Source organism: Panthera pardus, unplaced genomic scaffold, assembly GCF_024362965.1.
Source record: "Panthera pardus isolate Hobbes unplaced genomic scaffold, ASM2436296v1 HiC_scaffold_2, whole genome shotgun sequence".
NCBI classification, from domain to species: Eukaryota; Metazoa; Chordata; class Mammalia; order Carnivora; family Felidae; genus Panthera; species Panthera pardus.
The window spans coordinates 96430019-96452468 of NW_026526765.1; the positions used below are offsets into that span (position 1 = coordinate 96430019).

The 22450-nt window shown below is 45.7% G+C and overlaps 1 protein-coding gene across 4 annotated transcripts in view; it reads left to right on the plus strand.

Annotated features, from left to right (window-relative positions):
* LHFPL2 (LHFPL tetraspan subfamily member 2) overlaps nucleotides 1-22450 on the plus strand; it is a 165382-nt gene that overhangs the window by 129392 nt on the left and 13540 nt on the right. For 3 of the 4 annotated variants that reach the window (XM_019462926.2, XM_019462925.2, XM_019462927.2), the window contains one exon: nucleotides 9747-10380. In XM_019462926.2, the coding sequence (XP_019318471.1) occupies nucleotides 9951-10380 (430 nt within the window). In that variant the 5' untranslated portion in view covers nucleotides 9747-9950. Of the gene's footprint in view, nucleotides 1-9561; nucleotides 9583-9746; nucleotides 10381-22450 lie in introns of those variants that run through there. The other variant, XM_019462929.2, reaches the window with a different exon arrangement.

The following is a 22450-nucleotide window of genomic DNA, read 5'->3' on the forward strand; positions in this document are numbered from 1 at the left end:
TCGTAGCAGCTTACCTCACTGAATTGTACAGTGAGTACTGCTGAGATAGTTGCCAGGCTTTAACGTTTCTCATTTATCATTGTTTAATCTCAGAAAGTTCTTTGGCACGTGTGTGGTAGAGGATGGTGAGGTAGAATTTAACCTGGTGCCAAAGAGAGTCAGGACAGGCAGGCACTCGGATCCCAGCGGGAGCACTGCCGTTGGAAGAGGTCATGTTGTGCTGTGACCCTACAGTCTCAGCACCGGCAGTAACACGTTTGGTTTTTTTGCCCACACTGCATGTTTATCAGGGATCAAGGGCCCCCGCTTCGTGTTGTCAGGGACCCAGGCCGATGGGGCGGCCTCTGTCTGGGATCTTTTTGATCTCGTGGGGGACATAAGGGAGCTGGAGAATAAGGCACCGGCTCATGAACTCTTCTGCTTAGAAGTGGCACATGTCACTTCTCACATTGGCTGAAGCCAGTCCTGTAGTCGGGCTTGATGTCTACAGGGTAGAAAAATAGAGCCCTCCTGCAAGGAGAGACAGTATGTTTGAGGGAATAATACAGTCTTCCACAAAAGCTTTCACAGAAGCTTCTAGTCAGAATGACACTCTTGTTGTAGTTGATTCTTGGGGTTTCTGCTGGTTTATGAGTTTGTGTGAGAGACTCAGAAGTAACAGATGCCATAATCCTCTCCATTTATCATGTTTGGTTTTTCTTAAGCTGTTGGAAGGGAACCTGGCCGATGGCATTGTATCTTGTGAACAGCAGTGATTCTTTCAGCCTGTGTATGGAAAGGACTAGAAAGCCTGCAGTTGCTATAAGAATGAATGCCTGTGCTCCCCAGTGCTGGGAGAAGCTGTCCAGCTGTCCACTTAGACAAGCCAGAAGCCTGTTCCCTAAGGGTTATTTATTCTCAGAGTTGAGGCACTTAAACAGAGGGCACTTGGAGTCTCTCGTGTTCATTGGGCGTTCAGGAAGAAGGAAGTTATATATCTTGATTTTTATGTATAAGTTCTCCTGAGCTTTCTGTTCTCCCAACTTTGTTACTTTTCTCCATTAAAACACTCTACTTTCTCATTGATCGTGAAAAAACTAACGAGACTCACTTTAAGACTTATATTTTGCCTGTTATCACAGAATTCATTATGATCTTGAAAAACACCTTCAGTTTAAAATTATGTACCATAGTGGCATAAAAAGGCAACTCTTGAAATTCAAGTTCTAATTCCATTGAAACAAATCAAAAACATTTGGACCCCACAGTATGTTCAGGGCATAAGCATATGGCCCCTGGCTTATAGGGTGTGAGCTAGAACAGACTTCATGAGATTGGTTCTTCATTCCCTCCTGTTTGATAGAGTAGAAGACAAGTAAAGAAAGTAAAGAAAGACTTGGCTTCTAAAACTTTTTAGGTGATGAGGTTTGTGCAAGGAAAAAGTTATGAAATAAGTTTGGTGGACTTCAGAAACCTTAAAGAATAGATCATCTAGAAAATAGGACCAGGCAAGTAGACCAGCTCCCTGTGGGTTCTGATGCCTCAGGGAAAAAGTGTAAAAGTCCATCTCTAGAAATGGGTGCTTGGCAAGCAGATGGACTGGATACAGAGGAGTGAGAATAGGCATCAAGAAGGAACTGTGTGACTGGCCAGGAGCAGGGAATTAAGGGGCAAGCTTGACAGTGAGCAAGAGATCACTGGGTGCTCCAAGCCTAGAAAAAAAAAAAAAAGGCTTGTTCAGTTGCTTTTGGAGGGGCGGGGTCCTTGCTGCCCTGGGGGGTCCCTCAGGCAGCAGAGGCTGCTGAGAGGTCCAGCTGGAGAGGAAGGCGACTTGTAGAGGAAGCCAGGGTGGGGTCAGGTAGTAACTGGAATGTTTGAACACTACCCAGGGCTTCTTGGGAAGTTCCTTGAGATTTCCTGGCATTTGGAGTGGCCACCTGAGCATGGACTGAGTGGACAGCCCGACTCTGGACGACGGGGATTTGACACAAGTTAGGGCCATGTGGTCAAACTTAAAGTTTTCTGAGGTAGTCCGAGACCTTCAGGGAGGTAAAGAAAGCAGCAAACGGCTTCCTGCTCTTAATAACCTGGGCGCCCTGTTTTGCAATTTGCAGAATAGAGCTGACTGAAAACAATAGCTGGCTTTTGTATGTGGTCCAAACAAACTGTCAGGGCCCCAGGAGAGGCAGGGTCAAGGGCACTGTCCCTGAGTGTGTTCCCTCTGGCAAGTTGGAATGCATGTCCTGTCAGCTTGCCATCTTGGGCACACAGACTCGCATAGACCTTAAACAAAAACTCAGAAAAACAGCCAAAAATTAAGTAAGGTAGTAAATACTGTGACTATCCATCCAGATTGTAGAACATGGCTTACTCATTAGAATAGACCTTTGTAAATACTACAGGCATTAGCAATCTGTGTCATGTTGTGCCTACAAATGTAAACGTTGTTCTATATGCAGGAAGCCTCTAGAAAAGGTTTCTCACTGTTAACACTGCTGACATCGCCCCTTTTGTGGGGCTGGCCTGTGCACCGCAGGCTGGTTAGCAGCATCTTTGGCCCACAACATGCCAGCAGCACACATTCCCACCCCCCCCCACCCCGCCCCACGTTGTGACCACCTTAGAATGTCTCCAGACGTTACCACGTGCCGTCTGCAAGGGGGAGGGAGCAAAATCGTCCCTGTTGAGAAGCACAGTGTGACTTTTCCCAGTGGGGTCAGAGCTGAGCTGGAGGAGGTAGTGAGGAAAGGAGGGTGGCAGTATCCTGGAGGATTTGAGCATGTTGAGACTATAACTCCAAGAACAATAGAATTCTTAGAGCATTTGGGCCCTCTTCTTAAATATTGTCAAGATGTTTACATTTCCGTAATCTGTGTTTTTGAGGGGGCGGCCAGGGCAAATGAGAGTTTGCAAAACCTCCTTTGGTAGCTGACTTTTTTTTTTTTTAAGTTTATTTTATTTTATTTTTGAGAGCAAGAGCGAGAGCGAGAAAGAGACAGAACCAGTGGGGGAGGGGCAGAGAGACAGGGGGACAGAGGATCCGAAGCAGGCTCTGCACTGATAGCACAGAGCCCGATGTGGGGCTCAGACTCATGGACCATGAGATCATGACCTGAGCCAAAGTTGGACACTTAACTGACTGAGCCACCCAGGTGCCCCCAACTGTTTTTTTTAAGTCATGCCAAGTGCCGATCTTTTTGTACCGGCACTATCCATCCATTCTGCGAGCTGCTTTTGTGCTCTGAAGGGAAGGTCCTGAATGTTTGAGCTCATTCGTGCTGTGAATGCAAGGACCATTGGACAACATGTGAATGGGGAAGCAGCTTCTGTGCCTGTAGAATCATTGTTCCAGAGACGTCTGTGATGCCATGAGCTGTGCCAAGGACAGGTCATCTGGCTCTATCCTAATGAGCCAGGCCAAGCTCTTCCTGACCTCTTCTCTTTGGCCCCTTCCCCAGCTCCAAGATACCAGCGACCTCACCGAGTGCAAGGCTTCCTCCCATTGGAGTCTTAGACTTTACTGTGTCAAGAATCACCTGGGGGGGTTGTTACAAACACAGTTTCTGGTAACACCTCCAGAAAGTTTGATTCAGCGTGTGGGGATCAGGAACTTAGGGTTTTTAAAACAGGTGGCCTACATCTCCCTCTAGGAGGTGGAAGGTGGTCCAGGGACCACCCAAGAGGCAGTCCCTAGAGGGACTTTCCAACTTATGGAAGGCAAAAGCACATAAACTCTACTCACCTAATCCTCTTAGGCTTCCAGAAGACACTGGGTTGGAGACCATATTGCCAGAGAAACCACCAGTGACGTGGGAGCAAAATACAATCTGCTCGGAAGTGTATTGATTCTTTGGGTCACATGGGTCACTGTAGTAAATTTATTATGTAGTCATATGATCATGTGATTCATATGATGATGTGTTATCATTTAATCACATGACAATGATTAATAATAGCTAACGTATGTTAAGCACAATGAACGGGAAGATATGCTGATTATTCTCCATATGCCATCTCCTTTAATCCTCATGGCCGCCTTTGGAAGAAGATGTTGCTTTCTTTTTTTGCAGATGAGGAAACTGAGGCTGGCAGAGGTTAAAACTAAATAGCCTGCCCCAGGACACAAAGCTATTTAGTGGCAGAGCTGAGATTGGATCTTGAGTCCGTGTACAAAGCTCTTAAGACACTCTCACAGTTTGGTGGCCTCTGCTCAACCTGGCATTGCCAGCACCTGATGCTTCCTCCAGACTGGCTGAGGGCAGGGTGGTAGGAAGAGAGCAAGGCTGGAGGGAAGCTTCAGGGAGCCCAGATCTGTCCTTTTTGAGAGGGAGGGCTCTGAAGTTAGAGGAAAGATGCCCCCTCCTTCTTTCACGCAAAACCCAGGCTCTGTTGGCTCAAGTCAATCCTCCTGGAAAGGGCTCTTCAGAGTTGTGTCTTACTCCCCAGGTTTGCAGATATTTCTGTGTTTTCATAAGTAGTATATAAAATGTGGTTCCATTTCAAAGAAATACAGCAAATATTTCTTACAAGTAAAATCCCTTCGGTAAAGAGCTTTAAGCTTCTGGGATGGCATTTTTTAAGACAGGGCTTCTCAGCAGTGGCTTCAGAACTCACCCAAGGAGCTCTTTGAAACATACAGAGCTCACCCAGCCAGCGTGCTCCCTCATCAGAATTCTGGTTGTTCAGGGCCAGAGAGGACCCTGGGTACGTTGTCTGTCTGTATTTTTTTTTAAAGTTTATTTTTTAAATTATTTTGAGGGAGACAGAGACAGCAAAAGTGGGGGGGAGGGCAGAGAGAGAGAGAGGGAGACAGAGAACACCAAGCAGGCCCCGCACTGCCAGTGAGAAGTTCACTGTGGGACTCAAACTCATGAAACGCGAGATCACGACCTGAGCCGACACCAAGAGTCAGACACCTAAGTGACTGAGCCACCCAGGCGCCCCTGTCTTGCTTTCTATATATGTATGTGTATAAAGATACACACACACACACGTACATATTCATGTATGTCCATATATGTATAAAATTATTCTGATTCTGAGGTATAGCTTAGTATTGTTCCTCCCAAATGTGATAGAGCAGGAATAACAAATACGGCATCACCTACAAAGAAGTCTCACCAAAATATTTAAGGTGATTCTAAACTAGCCTTTAGATTTAACCTCGTTTCTATAAAGCAGGGGATAGAGAACAACTTTAAATGACAGCATGAGGATATAGACAAATCTACATTGTTGGGTATTCTAGAGTACAAATGGCCTGGTATCCTCAAAAAAAAAAAAAAGTCAGTGTCAAGGGAAAAAATGCAAACAGGGTTAGAGGTGAAAGGACTATTTTTTACAAAAGAAACTACAGACACAAAGCCAAATGCAGCGCATGAGTCTTGACTGAGTCATGGTTTTAAGAAAACAGCTGTAAAAAATGCGGCAGGATAGGGAAATTTGAGTGTGCACTAGGCTTTGGATATAAGGGAGGTATTGTCAGTTTTTGGGGTGTGTTAATTTTATTGTGGTTTTGTAGGAAAATGTCTTTATTTTTAGGAAGTGTATTACAGTATTTAGGGTTCAAGTGTCAAGATATCTGTGGCTTGTTTTCACATGGCTCAGGAAGAAAAAGGCCGAGTGGTAGAGTGAGGCTTTATACTGGCGTTGAATCTGAATGTTCACAGTCTGTTCTTTTCGGCTTGTATCTCTGTTTGACGATTTTCATAATAAAGTAGCAAAAGAGAACCAGGGTGAACAAGCAAGGTGAACAAGCAAAACTCTGTCCTGGCCTTTGCTGCTCTAGTAACGGGGGCATGCTCTAGTGATGTGCGCCTCGCAGTGAAGTCCTTTCCCTCGGCTCCTTCATTTCTGTTGTGGTTTCCTGACCAGCCGGCCCAGGGCGATCTTGCTTCACCCGTACCTTCTTCCCTTCTTACTGACAGCAGGAACCTGCAAAAGACAGGACCCTGTGGTGGAAGGTACAAACCCAGCTGGGCTCGGCTTACTAACTTCACCCTTATTTTAAAGATGAGGGCTTTGAGGCACCTGGGTGGCTCAGTTGGTTAAGTGTCTGACTCTTGATCTTGGCTTGCATCATGATCTCATGATTTGTGAGATCGAGCCCCATATTGGGCTCTGTGCTGACAGTGCAGAGCCTGCTTGGGATTCTCTCTCTCCTCTCTCTGTCCCTGCCTCCCTGCCCCTACTCATGCTCTCTCAAAAAAAAAAAAAAAAAAAAAAATTGAAAAAGTTTATAAATATGAGGGCTGTGTGTGTGACTCCCATAGCCAAACCATTAATCAGTTTCCCCTTGCTCTGCATTCTGACTGTAATATTGCTGCAGGTTACTGTAGGTTTCTGCAGGATTCTCTTTTTGGTTGTTTTTGTTTTCTTCTTATTGCTTGCTAAGAGGCTTTACTCTGTGGGCCTTTGTGATAATCATAGCATCATTTTCTGAAAGTCAGAGGACCGTCCAGATTATCCATGACCATCAGGGAAATGTACTCATCAGGGAAATGACCAGCACTCAGCCGTCCTGGAGTGGAAATGTACTTAGTGGCCTATGGAGAGAAGACTTTTACATGGAATGTCAATTAAGTGAGTTTTGGAGAAGCAGGGATTACAGGGAATAGCAGTGGATAGCATATTGAGGAGCTCTGTGCTGGAATCCCGACAGTTAACAAGATCTACAAGGAGGATCTGTTTCCCCTTTGCTGTGGATTTTGTCCCAGCAGGTGCCTGTCCTGTGGCACATGTGACATGACCAAACTGGGACGCTATACAGAGCACAGACTTGATGCCTTTCCAGATTGTCCGTTGTGCCATCGACCTGAGGACTTTTCTTGGATGCACAGGAAAGCCAGTCAGTCAGCCAGCCGTGCGTAGCATGGCTTTTCTACTTATAGTAGTAATTAGCAAACTTGGCTGGAGAGACCAAAGCATGTTATCTCCCTATTCCAAACAGAAGAATAAAAGCCTCATTCCAGCCACGCTGGCATGGGTATGAGAATTTGGTGCAGTAGGTAGGGGATTGTTGTGGCATGGATGGACAGAGAACTATGTTTTGTGAACTTAAGCACATGGCTCCCTAAATAATTCCGCCCTAAATGTGGCATGGACCGTTTGCTAAGCCTGAATGTGCCGCTTTCTGTTCTCCCAAAGTTTCACATCCTTTCTCTTCAGAAATAGCAGTCTGATTGTGGGCCTGACTCTGAGCCAAGTTTGCTGACCAGCACAGTGGACATTTGGCACGTTTATTACAATCCAGGTCACTTGAGAGGTTGCAGCAGAGTCCTGAGGCTCTGCAAGAGGACAAACACATAGAGGTTTTATATTCACATTGACATTTTCCCATTAAACAGAAGAGGAGCAGGGATTGAGATCAGCTGGCACATCAGTGAGCTAGTTGTCTAATCAAATGGAAAGACTTTGTAGAAGCCTCGTGTTCTCTTCATGGGCTGGCTTTCCACCTGTTGATTCAAAGCATCTGTGAGCCTGGCGGGCGGGCAGGTGGGTGCAGCTCATGGGGCCTCCGGGAGTCATCAGGGGCTTGTTTCTTGTTCTCATTCACAATGATTGTTTCATTCTAAACAATCTCCCCCAAAGCTTTTTTGTGTTGCTAACTCTTTTCTCAAAAGGCATTTCTCTGTGGTGGTATTTGGGGTCGAGTGGGGGTGAGATCAACGAGTGGGAGTAGATTCTGCTTCTGGCCTCATGCTAATTTATTTCACAGTTGAGTTTGGCAGCAGGGTAGGCAGTGGGGAAGTAGGAAGACCAGGACCCTCCCAAGAAGCCCACCGGGGAGGCTGACACCGGGGAGGCTGACCTCCTCCGTCTCTAAATAGCCTGTGCTTAATCTTTGTGTGTAAATAGCCAAGTTTCTGTGATGGGCAGAGCACTTCCAGCAGTTAAATTGTTATCTGATCAGTGTCCTCAATGTTGGAAGAAAGGCTTCTAAGGGAAAGGAGTTGCTATTTAGTGAGTGTTTATTCTGCCAGACCCTGAGGTCTAACAGATTCTTGATAGTTTCTCGAAGCAATACTGTGAAGCGGGATACTTTACTGTTTCCATGTAGATGAGGAAAGCTGCAGCTCTGAGAACTAGGCATCCACATGGCCAGTTGGTGGTGGGGCTGTTTTTGGAACCCAGACCTGATGGACTCCAAAACTTTTGGGGGTGAAACACACTTCTCCCTTCCCCAGCGCTCAGGAGAGCTGCGTTACACACACACACACACACACACACACACACAGTCATTAATGGCCTGTGTTTTTAGTACTGTGCTAGGTAATTTCCCCAAACAGCATCTTGTGTAACTGCAATGACCTGAGGATTTTTAAATGTACTGTGTTTTATGAGATAAGTAGTTCTCTGTCACTACACCTTGTCAACCAGCATGGTGTAGAAGCTTTGACTCTGGGCTTCCTTCTTTCCCCACTTGCCTTCCTCTTCAACAACTCCTGGCCCCACCCCACTGCCAGCATGCCAGAGGGCTCTTTGTGGTTCTTGTGCAGTTGACGTGACCTCAGTTAATAAGATCTCATCACTCAGAACAGAGCCTTGCACCCAGATGTCAGATGTGAACTGTGCGATTCTTTCTGACCTTGGAGAAGGGGTAGCAGATGGGGCTGCCGATGAGCACTGCACCCCTGTTTCAGGGTTCAGGCCCCTCTGAAAGAGGTTTGAGTTGTTAGAGCAAAGCCCTCTGGTTATGAAGCCATTTGTCCCAGGGAACAGAATGAGCCCTTGTGAGACCAGAAACAATGGGCATGTTGAGTTGCAGACCTGGGGTGAATCAAAGCTCAGGCAGAGGCGCATGGGAAGAATTGGGACAGTTCAAGGAACACATTCTTCATACGCAAGTTTCTGTTGTCAACAAGTCCACTCAGTGGTAATGACACTTAGTCAGTGGTCATTCATGCCTCTGTTTTGAATAATTTCCCCAAATGAGTAAGTCATGAACTCTTCAAGGTTTTCTTTTCTTCTTCTTGAGTTTTAATTAGTGTAGTTTTTTTTTGTCCAGAAATCACCCTGTGAGAAATGAATAAAAATAAGTTTGGGGAGCAGTGTTTTGTAATTTTTCAGAGCATTGTTTCCTTTTGTATCCTGATGCACCTATGAAGCTGATATTCTTGTGTCTGTGTTACTAATTTGATTCCCAGCAATACAAGTGGGTGTTGCTACTCTCTATCTTTAACCAAAATCTTTTGGTGCAAGTTTGTCAAAACTTAGCTCATTTAGTACCAAGACAGCAGGCAGAGGGTCCCGTAAGCTCTATAAAAACATAGCCAGTCTGTTGGCAAGGTTGACTGGAAGTCCCACCTAGTTCTTGCTGGATCTCCCTGCTGTTTGACGTTTTCGAGTGAGAGATGATGGAGCAGGAGCCAGACATCCCAAGGGTGCAGCAGCTCGGGCACGAGCTCCTGTGCCAAAGGGTGAGCCTGGGGTGGGTGCGGGAACGGGCACTGGACCGGAGTTGTGCTGCCCGGAGATAAGGGAACCAGCGCGGTGCGAGAGCAGGGGAAGGGACAACTTGAAACAAAGAAAACCAGTAAGTGCGCTGCGAACGGCGGCTCCGGCCCCGGATCGGCTACAGCTGGGTTCTGTCGGAGGATGGAGGTCGGAGTGGCGGCACCGGCCGGGGAGGGCGGGGAAGGGCGGCCGCGCGGGAGCAGCCTCTTGGCCAGCGCACTGGGGCTCCGGGACCCGCGAGTCTGCTGGCGGCGCCGCCGCGGGGCGGAGCCTGGGCGCTGCTAACCCCCCTCCTCCCTTCCCTCCCGTAGGTGAGGCCGCGCTCGGAGCTCTGACATGGCAGCATGACGGCCCCGGCCCGCGCTGCCACAGGCCGGCCAGAGGGAGCCCCAGGCTGTGGGAGTGAGCGCCCGGAGCAGCGACTTCGTTCTGCGGCCGCCTGAGCCTCCTTCCCCCCCGGCCTGCTTTTATTATTCACCCCGTGGACTCCTGACTTTTCCGCCTGGAACATCAATATGTGTCATGTTATTGTCACCTGTCGCTCGATGCTCTGGACCCTCCTGAGTATTGTGGTGGCTTTTGCAGAGCTCATCGCCTTCATGAGCGCCGACTGGCTGATTGGAAAAGCCAAGAGTCGCAGCGGCGCCGCGCCCGACGACCAGAGCGGAGGCTCGTCGGAGCCCTACCACCCGACCTTGGGCATCTATGCCCGCTGCATCCGCAACCCGGGCGTGCAGCACGTGCAGCGGGAGACGCTGTGCGGGCCCTACGCAGAGAACTTCGGCGAGATCGCCAGTGGCTTCTGGCAGGCCACGGCTATTTTCTTGGCCGTGGGCATCTTCATTCTCTGCACGGTGGCCTTGGTGTCCGTCTTCACCATGTGTGTGCAGAGCATCATGAAGAAAAGTATTTTCAACGTCTGCGGGCTGCTGCAAGGAATCGCAGGTAAGGGTGCAGGGAAGAGGGAGGGGACCCGGGCACCGGGCATCGCATGTGCCGCGCACCCCCTGCTGCGTTCCTTTCCTGCCCGTTTTGAAGACCGGCTTCTGTCCAGATTTGCTGTGTAAAGAGTGTTCCCGCGCAACAGGCGTGTGCTCCCCTCATCGCTCCCGTTTCCCTGTTACACTGTCCCCTGTTGTTTATTTCACGTATTTCTTCATTGCTTATTTCCTTGGGTTCTAAGCCGTTGGATTTTGTTTGAGTAACTTCTCCTGGTTTTTGCTTTTCCCGTTAAATTAAAAGCATGCTTTCCACATCAGTACATCCCCTTTTGGAAACATGGTGTGAGAGGCCCACCTGCAGCAGGCGCTCTGGGCTGGGAAGGAATGTGAGTGTGGGGCGTTCGTTCCAAGGCAGTGAGCCTGGTCCTGCCACCCGCCCAGCCCCATCCCCAACCGCAGGATGATTTCAGCTTTAGGAGGAGAAGCTGCAGGCTGGGAAGGAATTAGTATCAGCTGCTCTGTGTTTAATAATGTTCTGGTTTAAATTGTCTGTCTCCTGGAGCCTGACAGAACGTTCTCTGCATTCGGATCAGAAAATACAAACTAACTGTTCCACTCTCAGGGAATTTCTCACTAATGAGCTTGTTAGAAACTGGTGGAAAGAAAAGTGATCCCAGAGGGGCAGCTGTGAGCTGCGAGAAAACTTCCATGCCCACTAGCACTTTCATAGCCTTTCCCGTAAGGGTTTGAAAGGTGGATCCTGAACGGAGAGGGTGTCAATCAGTCTGTCTGTCTGGGCTCAAGGGCTTTGTTCTGGTTGGCAGAAATTCACACACGTAGACACAGATGTGGCAGTTTGTAGACATCCTCGAGGAACTAAAGGAATAGAGTCGTGCTTTGACTTTTCAGGGGAAAAAAAAAATCACTTTTTGAACGATTACAACCAAAGAATGTATTAATCTGATCTCTAACAGGAGAACAGTAATCCACCTGCAACCCTAACTGAAGTGCACAGGTGACTCATCCCCCAGCAAATCCTAAAGCTTTGTATGTGGGACTCTTGGACGGTGAAGAGAAACACAGAGCCTGGTGTCCAGGCCTGTAAAGAAACAGACCCCAACTGAATTAACTCTAGTCTGCCTAATTGAGCTCAGCAGGGCTGGCTTCCAAATCAGCAGATCAGACAACAGTTAGGTTCCAAACAACTGATAAGTTCATGTTTTCTGTTTCTCCTATCTCAGAGGAGACCACATATATATGTGTGTGTGGAGGTTGGTAGATAAGGGGCCTAGAGAAATAAATAGATGACCTGCTCCCCAGTCCTGATCTGCCTGCATTGGGGGATACTCTCAAGGCCTTCATCTCTTGATCTGAGAGGAATAGCCTTACCACGAATGACTCAGGCACTCCTACGCACTCACAGAATTTGGGAGACCAGGATTCTGATTTTCAGTTTTGCTTGAGATCAATGTGCCACCTTGCTGGACTTTTGCATTCCTCTTCTCAAAATCAGGGAGATTGCAGGGTGCCTGGGTGGCTCAGTTGGTTAAGCAGCCAGCTTGGCTCAGGTCATGATCTCACAGCTTGTGAGTTCGAGCCCGGCGGTGGGCTCAGTGCTAACAGCTCAGAGCTGGGAGCCTGTTCCGAATTCTGTGTCTCTCTCTCTCTGTCCCTCTCCCTCTCATGCTTTCTCTCTCAAAAATAAATAGACATTAAAAAATTTAACAAAAAAATAGGGAGATTGGAAAATATGACTTTATCTTAGATTTTTGATTATGTGAAGCTCATTATCCCCTTTTTGATTAACTTCTGGAATCTGCAGTTCATCCCCTTCAGCTTGGTGTTTTACCTCCCAGAAATGTTAAATCAGATTCATCTTTTCTTGTCAGAGAAACGCCCCTCCTTTACTGCCGTGGGACACACAGTGCCTCAGGCAGTGCACACATGTGCATATATGCCGTGTATATCTTAAAACTTTGGCTGAGAACTCTTACCAAAGGCTTTTGAAAAGCCAGAATAAACATGTAGATGAAGGGAAGGCAGCATACACAATTCATTAATCCTGGCTAAGCGCCCTGGTTGACCAGAGAAGTGGATTTCTGCGTAAATTTTCCTTACTATGTTGTGCTTCCTCATCCTTGATGATTCATGCCTTTACTCTGAATTTTATCGAAGCACTGGTATGCAGGCAAAACTCCTGGCTTATCATCCCTAAGAATGCTTTTCATCCTGAGAAACTTAGTGCCTTCTAGCAAATCAGTCGCCATTTATAGTGGGGCCTCTTGGAGGGGGGGAGGGAGTAACACCACAAGCTGTCTTTTACACTCATTCAGAAGCAACCTGTAGATATCCTTTCAGTCTTACTGTTTACGTGCAGTTTTTAATAAGGTGTTAGTCCAACAAATTTGATCTCTTAGAATGAGGGTTGGTCCAACACATCTTTTGGTGCTCTTGTTTGCTATTTCACATAGATGGCAAGAAGATTCATTTTGGCACAAAGACCAGTACGTATCTTAGGTATTATTCATACACTCCAGTTAACTACTCCTGACTTTTCTCTTTCTGGCTGTGTCAGGCCTCTGGGAAGGATGGTTGAAAAGAAGGAAGTAGGAGCATACCTGAGGTGCTAGTCTGTTTGTCACCTGTCCAATTCCCAAAGTCTAGATTTTCTAAGAGAACTTTCTCCCCATCTTTATCACTTATGTTCCCCGTGCATACACAGAGCACCCCAGAAAGTCTGAAATTACTTAAAAATTGGAATTGGCAAGCGGCCGGGATTCCTGTGTAGTCAGACTACCTCTCCAGGGCCTACCGATCTAAGGCTAAGAATTGAAGTACAGGAAGTAGTTTGTTTTCTCCTGCCAGCATGGCAGCGCCCCTCTGGAGCAGAAATCACGGGTAAGATGGACCAAGCACTCAGCAGGCGACTCCCTCATGTTTCGGGGCAGGCGGCACATCTATAAGGGTTGCTCAGTGGCTCTTCCCTTCCTCGTGGAGGTCTCTACCAGGTAGTTCAAGGCGGCATCCGCGGCAGCCACGGTCCTTGAATCTACAGCTGAGAAAGTTGCCCCCCGCCCCGTGTCTGAAACCGCTGACTTGCTTTCTCTCCTGTCAGCCAGTATGTGATAGCATCTGCTCAGCCTCAGCCAAGGACTTGTTGCAGCTGTGAGCATCAGTCTTTCCCCTCCCCACAACCCGTTTCTTAGCCCTGGATCTATGTGATGTTGGAACAAACGGTGAGAAAGGAGCTGTTGCCAGGGCAACAGAAGCATTCTTGGGAAATCGACTCACACCGTGTTTGTCCTTACAACTTTCATTTTGGCAAAAGTGACACTTTCGTAAAGTATAACTAGAAGAAAAATGACAAGCTGTTGTAAGCGTGTTCCTTTGTTACGACTAATTTTAAAGAATAAACAGGCCTTAGGTTTGTGTGGCCTCATTGCCTATAGAAAGTGTAACATAAATCATCAAAACCTGGATATTTTGAATTTAGAAGTGGATGTGAAAGAATTTGCTGTCTCAGTGGAAATCTCAAAATCTCATTTACTTAAAAATAACAATCAAATACACGTATTGACTATGAAGTTAACCCAGATACAGGATTTGCCTTCAAGGTCTGGCCTACTGGTGGGCACCAATCTGACACCTCCGAAATCCCTATGCACAGATGCCCTTGGTGTTGAGTTTTCCAGTCCCAGCAGCGATTAGACGTCAAGCCTCACCTGCTCCTGGGTCAGTCCTGACCTCCCCTTACAGTGGCTGTGAAATGTCTAGTGATGTACCTCATTCTCTAAACCTTTTTTCTCACTTATAAAATGGGTATAATAGTAGTACAACCCTCAGGGTTGTTTTGTGGATGAAATTAGATAATATATGAGAAGAAAGGCTTAAGCACAGTTGGCACACGGTAAATAATAAGTGGTAGTTCTTTGGCTACTAAAGTGTGTCTGCTTTCTTGGCAGGTTTTAGTATTTTTTTATGTTTCCTAGAAATGCTGCCTTTTTTTTTAAGTATTCTTTTATTTATTTATTTTATTTTGAGATTGAGAGAGACGCAGTGCAGAGGGGGCAGAGAGAGAGGGAGAAAAAGAGAATCCCAAGCAGGCTCTGCGCTGCCAGCACAGAGCCTGAAGTGGGGCTTGAACCCATGAACCGTGAGATCATGACCTGAACCGAAACCAAGAGTCGGACGCTTAAAACCGACTGAGCCACCGAGGTGCCCCCTAGAAATGCTGCATTTTAAGGAACAGTGGTATTTACTTTAGTCCTCAGAATTGACCTTGTTCTCTCGCAGTCAAATAAGACCGTGTCGTATAGGGCTGCTCCCTGGCCCATTCCTAGCCTGCCTGTATCAGGGCTGAAGAGAGTGTAGAGCAGTCCTGCGGCATTGGTGTGACTACGGGTGTTCTTGGGGCTTTTTTTTTTTCTTCTTCTTTTTTCTTTTTAAGCAGGAGATAGCAGTTGAATTGACAGGAAAACCAAGAACTTCTCTTCCCGCAGACACACAGAGTCTCTAGTTTCTTCCCTTTCTGGCGTCCGCTTCGAGCAATGGAGCCTTGACTGCAGGTGCCTTTGCAGGCTCCCCCCACAGAGTAACTCACAGGCTGCGTGTCCCTAGGTGAGGACTTGTTTGGCAGAGCCAGCAGCACACATCAGGCCCTAGCCCTCTGGGATTGATTACAAAGGCTGGGCACGCAGCCGGCAGGGTCTTTGCTGCCAGCTTGTCTTCCTTAGGTTGTGACCTGGATGTAATCCATAATGAAACCATAGAACGCAAAGATCCAGGTTTTCCATGACAGCATCGAGCTGTTTGTTTTTAGAAACGCATGTAGGGCTCTCTTGGAAGTCCATGGAATCCCCAGTGACTCAGGTTTGGGACAGAAGCCATTAAAATGAGCTCAGGATTTGGCTCACTTGCATTGGCTTGGACCGTTCCACTGGCGTCGCCGTGAGGGTTGGACTAGCACATGAGCTGCGGGGCCTGGCTGCCTGCTGTCTTTTCAGTCTTCCCTCATCTGCTTGTTTGCTCCTTTGTGTCTGGTCGGCCCTCATGCTCTGTACTCCCGTAGCCCTCTGTCTGTCTACATCCATTTCAGTCCTATAGGATCGCCTCAGCAAGCTGCCCCACCAGTCTGACCAGATAGATGGCTGTGGGGCTGACCTCTGCCTGCGCTGGGCTGGCATAGAGGGTGTGCTCATGGGAGTCGCTCTCTGTCGCCATGGCTCAGCACCTGGGGGGTGCAGGCTCAGCTTTCTGGGAAATGAGCAGTGACTGAGGATGAAGGAGGACGATATGAAAAAAGGGAAAGGAGTAAAAGAAGAATCGGTGAGAGCAGACAAGTAGAGGGTTTTACCTTTGCTGCTTGTGGAATTGCTTTGTCGTAAATCAGAATGGATGTGCAAGTATGGATAGGCATCTAAAATGTACCATGATCATTAGCTAGGATTTGGTATTCCCATGGTTATTTTTCACAGGGTGAACAGTAACCTTAGCGTCAAGAAGATAACCATGACTCACCCCAATCTCAGCATCCATTCTGACTTATCCCGTGCTCTACCCATTCACTTCTGGGCCAAAAAGATCAGCCATTGGAAAGGAGAAAAATAAGAACGGGGACTTAGAAAGCATAGGGAGAGGGGAAGCGATTCCTGGCTCTCACAGAGACCTTGTCCCGTAGTTTCACACCTGAAAAATTAACCTGGCTTTCTCCACGAAAGTAGTGTGACCCTAATTATCCAACTTCAGAATAACCTCAAAGAAAAGGCATGAGGAAAATAGAGGAAGCATCACCTGCTTTTCCTTCTTAGAACAAGGCACTGGAAGCTTCTGGCCATCAAAAGGAGGCTCTCCATTCTGGCTCTCCAGACAGAAAGTGCCAGAGTTTGGGTCTATGTCTGAAACAATTTAAGAAAACCATCGATTATGACATATGTACTCATTCATCAATCTCTGGTAATCCCTTGGTGAAAACTGAAGAATGCAGAAATGTTCTACAGCAGGGTAGAATTAAATTTCAATTCAAGGAGTTTTTATGGGATGCCTAGTAAGTGCAAAGACCAGGTCTACAGTTTTTTGAGTTTCTGCTCCCCAGCCATATTAGTCTTTGTTTTATAAACTGTACCCTAGATAAGCAAAATGTGTGTGTGTGTGTGTGTGTGTGTAAAGGGAACAGAGAACTCAACCATATTGTTAGATACAGAAAACAAGCAAAAAAAGACCAAAAAAACCCAAAAAACAAAAACAAAACTATTCCCTAAAAGCAAGTGGACCAAGCAGACACCTAATTTGAATAAATCTAGGAACTGGGATCTGTTTTTAAAGAATATATAGGATCCTGCCCGAGTACATAATGGGAAAACAGGCAAGTTTGAAGCACTGTTAACACTGAGAGGTTTTTGAGTCAGGGATGGCTTCCCAGGGAAAACAACATCTTAGCTGAAATCTTAAGAATGAGATGGAAATAGGGACACCTGGGTGGCTCAGTCGGTTGAGCGTCCGACTTCAGCTCAGGTCATGATCTCATCGCTCGTGGGTTCAAGCCTCACATCGGGCTCTGTGCTGACAGCTCAGAACCTGGAGCCTGCTTCAGATTCTTTGTCTCCCTTTCTCTCTGCCCCTCCACTGCTCGTGCTCCTCTCTGTCTCTCTCAAAAATAAGTAAACATTAAAAAAAGTTAAAACAAAATCAGTTGGAAGGTCTGGAAGAAAATTGCAAATTCTCTTAAAATTCAGATATAGCAATTGATATGCATATATAAAATGTGGAAAGCCGTTTGCCATGGCAACCACTTAATTACAGATGTAAATTATCATGGAGGCATGGATGCTGTATGTTCAAATTCCATTAACAAATAATCACGTTAAGTATGGCTCTGAATATTTACATGAGCAGTTCAGGTACTCTGTTTTAAGAGCTTAATGCAATGATGGTTTTCTAGGCTGCATTGCCACTTGAAAAGTAATCTGCATCTCCTCTGATGCTGTGCTATGGCATAGTCGGCCATTATTTATGAGCTCAGTTACTGTATACAGTCTCTCCAATAATGTTATTAAATGTCTGGGAATCAGTCTCTTTTTTAAAAGACAGCCCCAGTACCAATGAAATCTCAAATAAACATAGGACATGAAGCCAATATTAAAAACTTTAACACAAAACACACAGTTGCTGTGTGTTGAGAGTTTTGAGGCTAACCTCAGGGCCCTAGTGTTGAAAAGATGATGTGTGCTTCCCTGTAGGAATTATTTAATGTGATCTGGACCCTAAGACCTTTAGCAGGCAACAGATTTACTTATTATCCTAAAAATTTCATAGCTCAAAAATTTTTAAAGTGTCTTTACTATACACTGCATTTTATTTTGGAAGTTTATTTTGAATGATCAGTGTAATTTGGTTATAGTCAAACAGGAACTTTTTTTTCCCTTTTTTTCCTTTTTTTTTTTTTTTTTTTTTTAAAGAGAGACAGAATGTGCAAGCAGGGGAGAGGGGCAGAGGGAGAGAGAGTATCTCAAGCAGGCTCCATGTTCAGGGAGGGAGGGCGGGGCCGGGGGTGATGCCATGACCCTGGGATTATGACTTGAGCCTAAACCAAGAGTCAGAGGCTCAACTGACTGAGCCACCCAGCTGCCCCAAACAGGAGCTCTTTCTTAATCCTGCATGTTGGATGAATAATTTATCAAGAAAATATTTCATAAATTTTTCCCAGTTGCATGTAAATAGTTTAAAAAATAGCTTCTCACTTAGAATGAAAGTAAAACTGTATCAGTAATTCACAGGAAGGGATAATCTGAGTAAATTCTTCTTTACCTGTGTTTGTCAGGATGCATTTTAAGAGCTAAGGCTTTAGAAACTGGTGAAGTAATTTGCATATAAATATGAATCATTGCAGAGAAAGACTTCAAGGAGGGTTCAACATGAGGGAAAGTGCATCTTTCTTATAGATTGTTTCTCCATATATTCTAAGGGCATCAGACAATTCTTAATTGGTGGTCATTAATTCTGAGTAATTATAACAGAAACTTCCTCTGGGGCCTTGGTTGTAAAGCCTCTTTGTGACAACTATGCTCTGATGGTCTTCCAAAGAATTCCCTTTATGTTGCTCTGTCATCCGCTGTCCACCCCCCACCCTGGAAAAGTATTTTTCTTGCTAATTATAATTCCATGGGAGTGTTTTTAGTAGGAGACAAGTACCGTACTAGACCCTTCTGGGAGATGGTGGGAGTCTTAATAGAGCTTTTTAAAAAAATTGACACCTGATCCTTTTCTTCTCCTTCCCTTCAGAAAGTCTTGGTGAAAAAACCTCTGATGTTATTAATCCTGTAGGAAGATGACATGTAGACATAATCTGCATTACAAAGACACTGTGGTCATCAGTCAAAAACCCTTTCATTACCCGTGAACGCTCTGACCTCCAGTTCCTGACCTGGCTATCAAAGCAGAGTTATTAAATATAAGAGTTGAGCCTAGTCTGGCTTGTCCATAAACTCCTGACATTTTAAAATTCAGTGCAGTAAAAACTTGAAAGAGCCTCTTTACTCTTGAACCTATTACTTGCTTTTTAGAAAGGTGTCCCCAGCCTGACACAGGACCCTCTCCACCTCCCTTCCCTCTCCTCAGATGGGCCTCTTGCCCAGCAGTTACTGCCTTTGAGTGAATCCTGGTCCACTCTGTGCGAAGGTTTCCACTGCAAAAGGTGCACAGCAAAAACGAGAAAGATAAGGACAGTGTAGTAAGATTTCTTAGAGCTGCATGTATTCAATTTATAGAACTGTCCTTCATTGTCAGATTACATCCTTCACTGTTTTTGTGTTAAAAATATCCTTTCTTTTATGCAATGATGAGGAAAGAAGATTGTGGTTATTTTCAGTGTCCTTATATTGGCAAAATAAAAATATTGGCCTTCCAGTAACTTTTCTGGCTATTATACTAGTGTGTGAGGTCCAGAAGTGTGGGCAACACTCTTCAAGAATGTTAAAGGGTCCAGATTGTGTCTTTTTCACAGTTCTAGTTCTACTACTCAGAATGGGCCTCAGTAAATGTACGTTCACTGATAAAAACATGATCTGTGTTATGATCTGTACTAGCACAGCTATAAGTTTCTAGATATTTGAGAATGAGTAAAGTGTTTACCAGTGCTACTGAGCCTCATCCTGACATGACCTCTGCCTGCCCAGACAAGGTATAAATAATTAATGGAGCCATCACCTGGAGAACTAAAGAATCATTTCAGAACCGGCAAGCACCAAAACCAAATTCTGTTTTGGCTTTTGAATAAATTTTCATTGAGAACTTGAAAAACCTTAATGGGCAAAGTGATTTCAAAGGTATAGGTTAACCAAAGGTGGCAGTTCTTGGGCAGAAATCTTTGATTTGCCTTATAACTAATACTTAATTACTTGTTTATAAATACTATTGAAATATCCCTGACTCTGAATGGCTAACTTGACATTTTGGAACTGAGGATAGTGGCCTGGCATCTGAGAAGTCAAGCACCTGAGAAGTCAAGTCAAGCATCTGGAATACCATTGCTAGTTAGCTTTGGAACTTGGGAGGCATGGGAGCAAAACTCTCCTTGGGTGCAAAGAAGGGTCCTGGGAGCCACCATCCTGGTGTTTGCACTTGTGCTAAGCAAGATTTTATGAGAGCCTGATGCCTAAGATTGAGGGCAATATCCCGGTCCTGTAGACACTGAGACAAGCAGATCTCTTACCAACACATGGTTAGCTTAAGCCTATGATATATAGACAGTGGCACAATGATGGAGGAGGAGGAGGTCAAGAGAGACAAAGATCATCAGCCATATTCTGTGGATTAAGAAAAGCCACCTGAAGGGGGTGAGATGGTTAAACAGTGGCTGACCTGCTGGAGGAGAATGTCATTTGGGGGCTGAGAATGCTCTAGGTGCTGTGTTTTGTTTAATTGGCTGTCCTGGGAAGAACGTAGGACATGTTTTCTTGTGGATGACATTATTGTTCTGGGTGGATGTGCAGTTTTAGATGGTCCCCAATCATACAGAATCTCGGAGCAAAGACAAAAATGTGTATGGATTGTATGGCTTACATTTTTCCCCTCTAGTCCAATGGGGTTTATGTTTTGCTTGCAGTTTTCTCACACAGGTGTTCCACACTTTCAGAAGAGGACATCACCACAGACTTGAAATTGTTCTCACTTGGTCACTAGGTTTTCCTCCTAGAAGCTTCTCTGGCCAGGGACAGCCATTCCCAAGTGGCATCTATATGGCAGTAAGGAGGTTGGTGATATTCAGACTGTAATGGAAGAGAAAGTCCTGTGGATGGAACTTCTTTACCTTTTGGTTGTCTTGCTGTATGGTTAGCAAATCAGCCTGTCCTCACCTTTTGGTGCAGTCTCCCTCTCCCCACCACCCCCTCACAACACTCCTGTGGTTCTCTCACTTGGTAAGTGTTCCTCATCATCTGCTCTCTAACCTCTTGTAGGTGTTAAGGAAGCCAGCCATATGAGTCTCCCCTCTTCAGCTGGACACATGCTTTTGTTTCAGAAGCTAATCTCTGGTTTGCAGTGAAGCAGCAGCAGTAGTCTACCACGAGGGCTCAGGAGTGGACTTTGGAGCCATATTGCCTGCATTGGAGTCCCAGCCCCACCACTCATTACCTGTGTAACCCTACTTAATTTAACCCCACATGCTTCCGTTTCCTCATCCATCAAATGATAATAGTGCCAACCTCCGAAGATTGTTAGAAGGACTAAATGAGTTAAAATGCTTCACCCGTGCCTGGCACATTATAGTGCTCAATGAGCATTAATGCTTGTCACTGTTATTTTTTTTTTAAGTTTATTTATGTTTGAGAGAGAGAGAGAGCACACATGGGGAAGGGGCAGAGAGAGGGAGAGAGAGAGAATCCCAAGCAGACTCCACACTGGCAGCCCAGAGCCCAATGCAGGGCTCAAACCCACGACCCCGTGAGATCATGACCTGAGCTGAAGTCGGACCCTTAGGCGATTGAGCCAACCAGGTGCCCCTGGTTGCCCTATTAAAAAGTTCTAATCATCCGTATAAATTTCCAACTTTAGTTATAGTTGTGAATGTGTAAAATGGGGAGGGTGTTTATAGCTTTAGCTCCGTGTCATCTTCGAATCTACTATTTTGCCATAGAAGACCTTTCCAAAAGGTTCTGGAAAAGATGTTAAGACTAGAAAGAAAACAAGAGTAAGAAATGACTTGTGAAGTTGGGTCAAGAACACAGCATGTGTAGAGGAAAATGGCTTAAGGACTGAGTGTGGATTTGGGATAGGGATGGAGACACAGACGCCAAGGAAAAGGGACCACACTCCTTAGGGCTGTTAACGAGTTTACAATTGAATGGGAGTCCATCTGAGCCAAAACCAATACTGTTCTTTTGTGGGACAAATGCATATTATGTCAGAGTTAAGACTTCTCTTTTTTACTACCCTTGTTCTAGATAGTTTTCCAGATAGTTGGTTAACCCTATACTTGCACCTTAAAATTTCATAGCTAAAATTGTTAAAAAGTACACTTCGGGGCACCTGGGTGGCTCAGTCTTGATTTCAGGCCATGTCACAATCCCAGGGTCGTGGGATCCAGCCACAGGTCAGGCTCCATGCTGAGAGTGGAGCCTCTTTAAGATTCTCTTGCTCTCTCCCTCTGTCCTTCTCCCTTGCTCAAATGCTCTAAAATTTAAAAACAACAACAAACTTACTTTTCTTCTTTCTTAAAACAGTAGAGAGAACCTAGTGAAGCCTTGTATCGTTACTGAGAGCAATCAGTACAGAAATGTCTCGCACAATCCCTGCACATGAGAAGTATACAGGTTCATACCATAATGATTGGGATAAGAATAGTTTGATGACAGGGGCTCCTGGGTGGCTCAGCTGGTGGAGCGTCTGACTTCGGCTCAGGTCATGATCTCATGGTTCGTGGGTTCAAGCCGCGCATCAGGCTCTGTAGTGACAACTCAGAGCCTGGAGCCTACTTCAGATTCTGTATCCCTAATTCTGTGACCCTCCCCTGCTCACACTCTCTCTCTCTCTCTCTCAGAAATAAACATTAAAAAAATTGTTTCAAAAAAAGAATAAGCTTG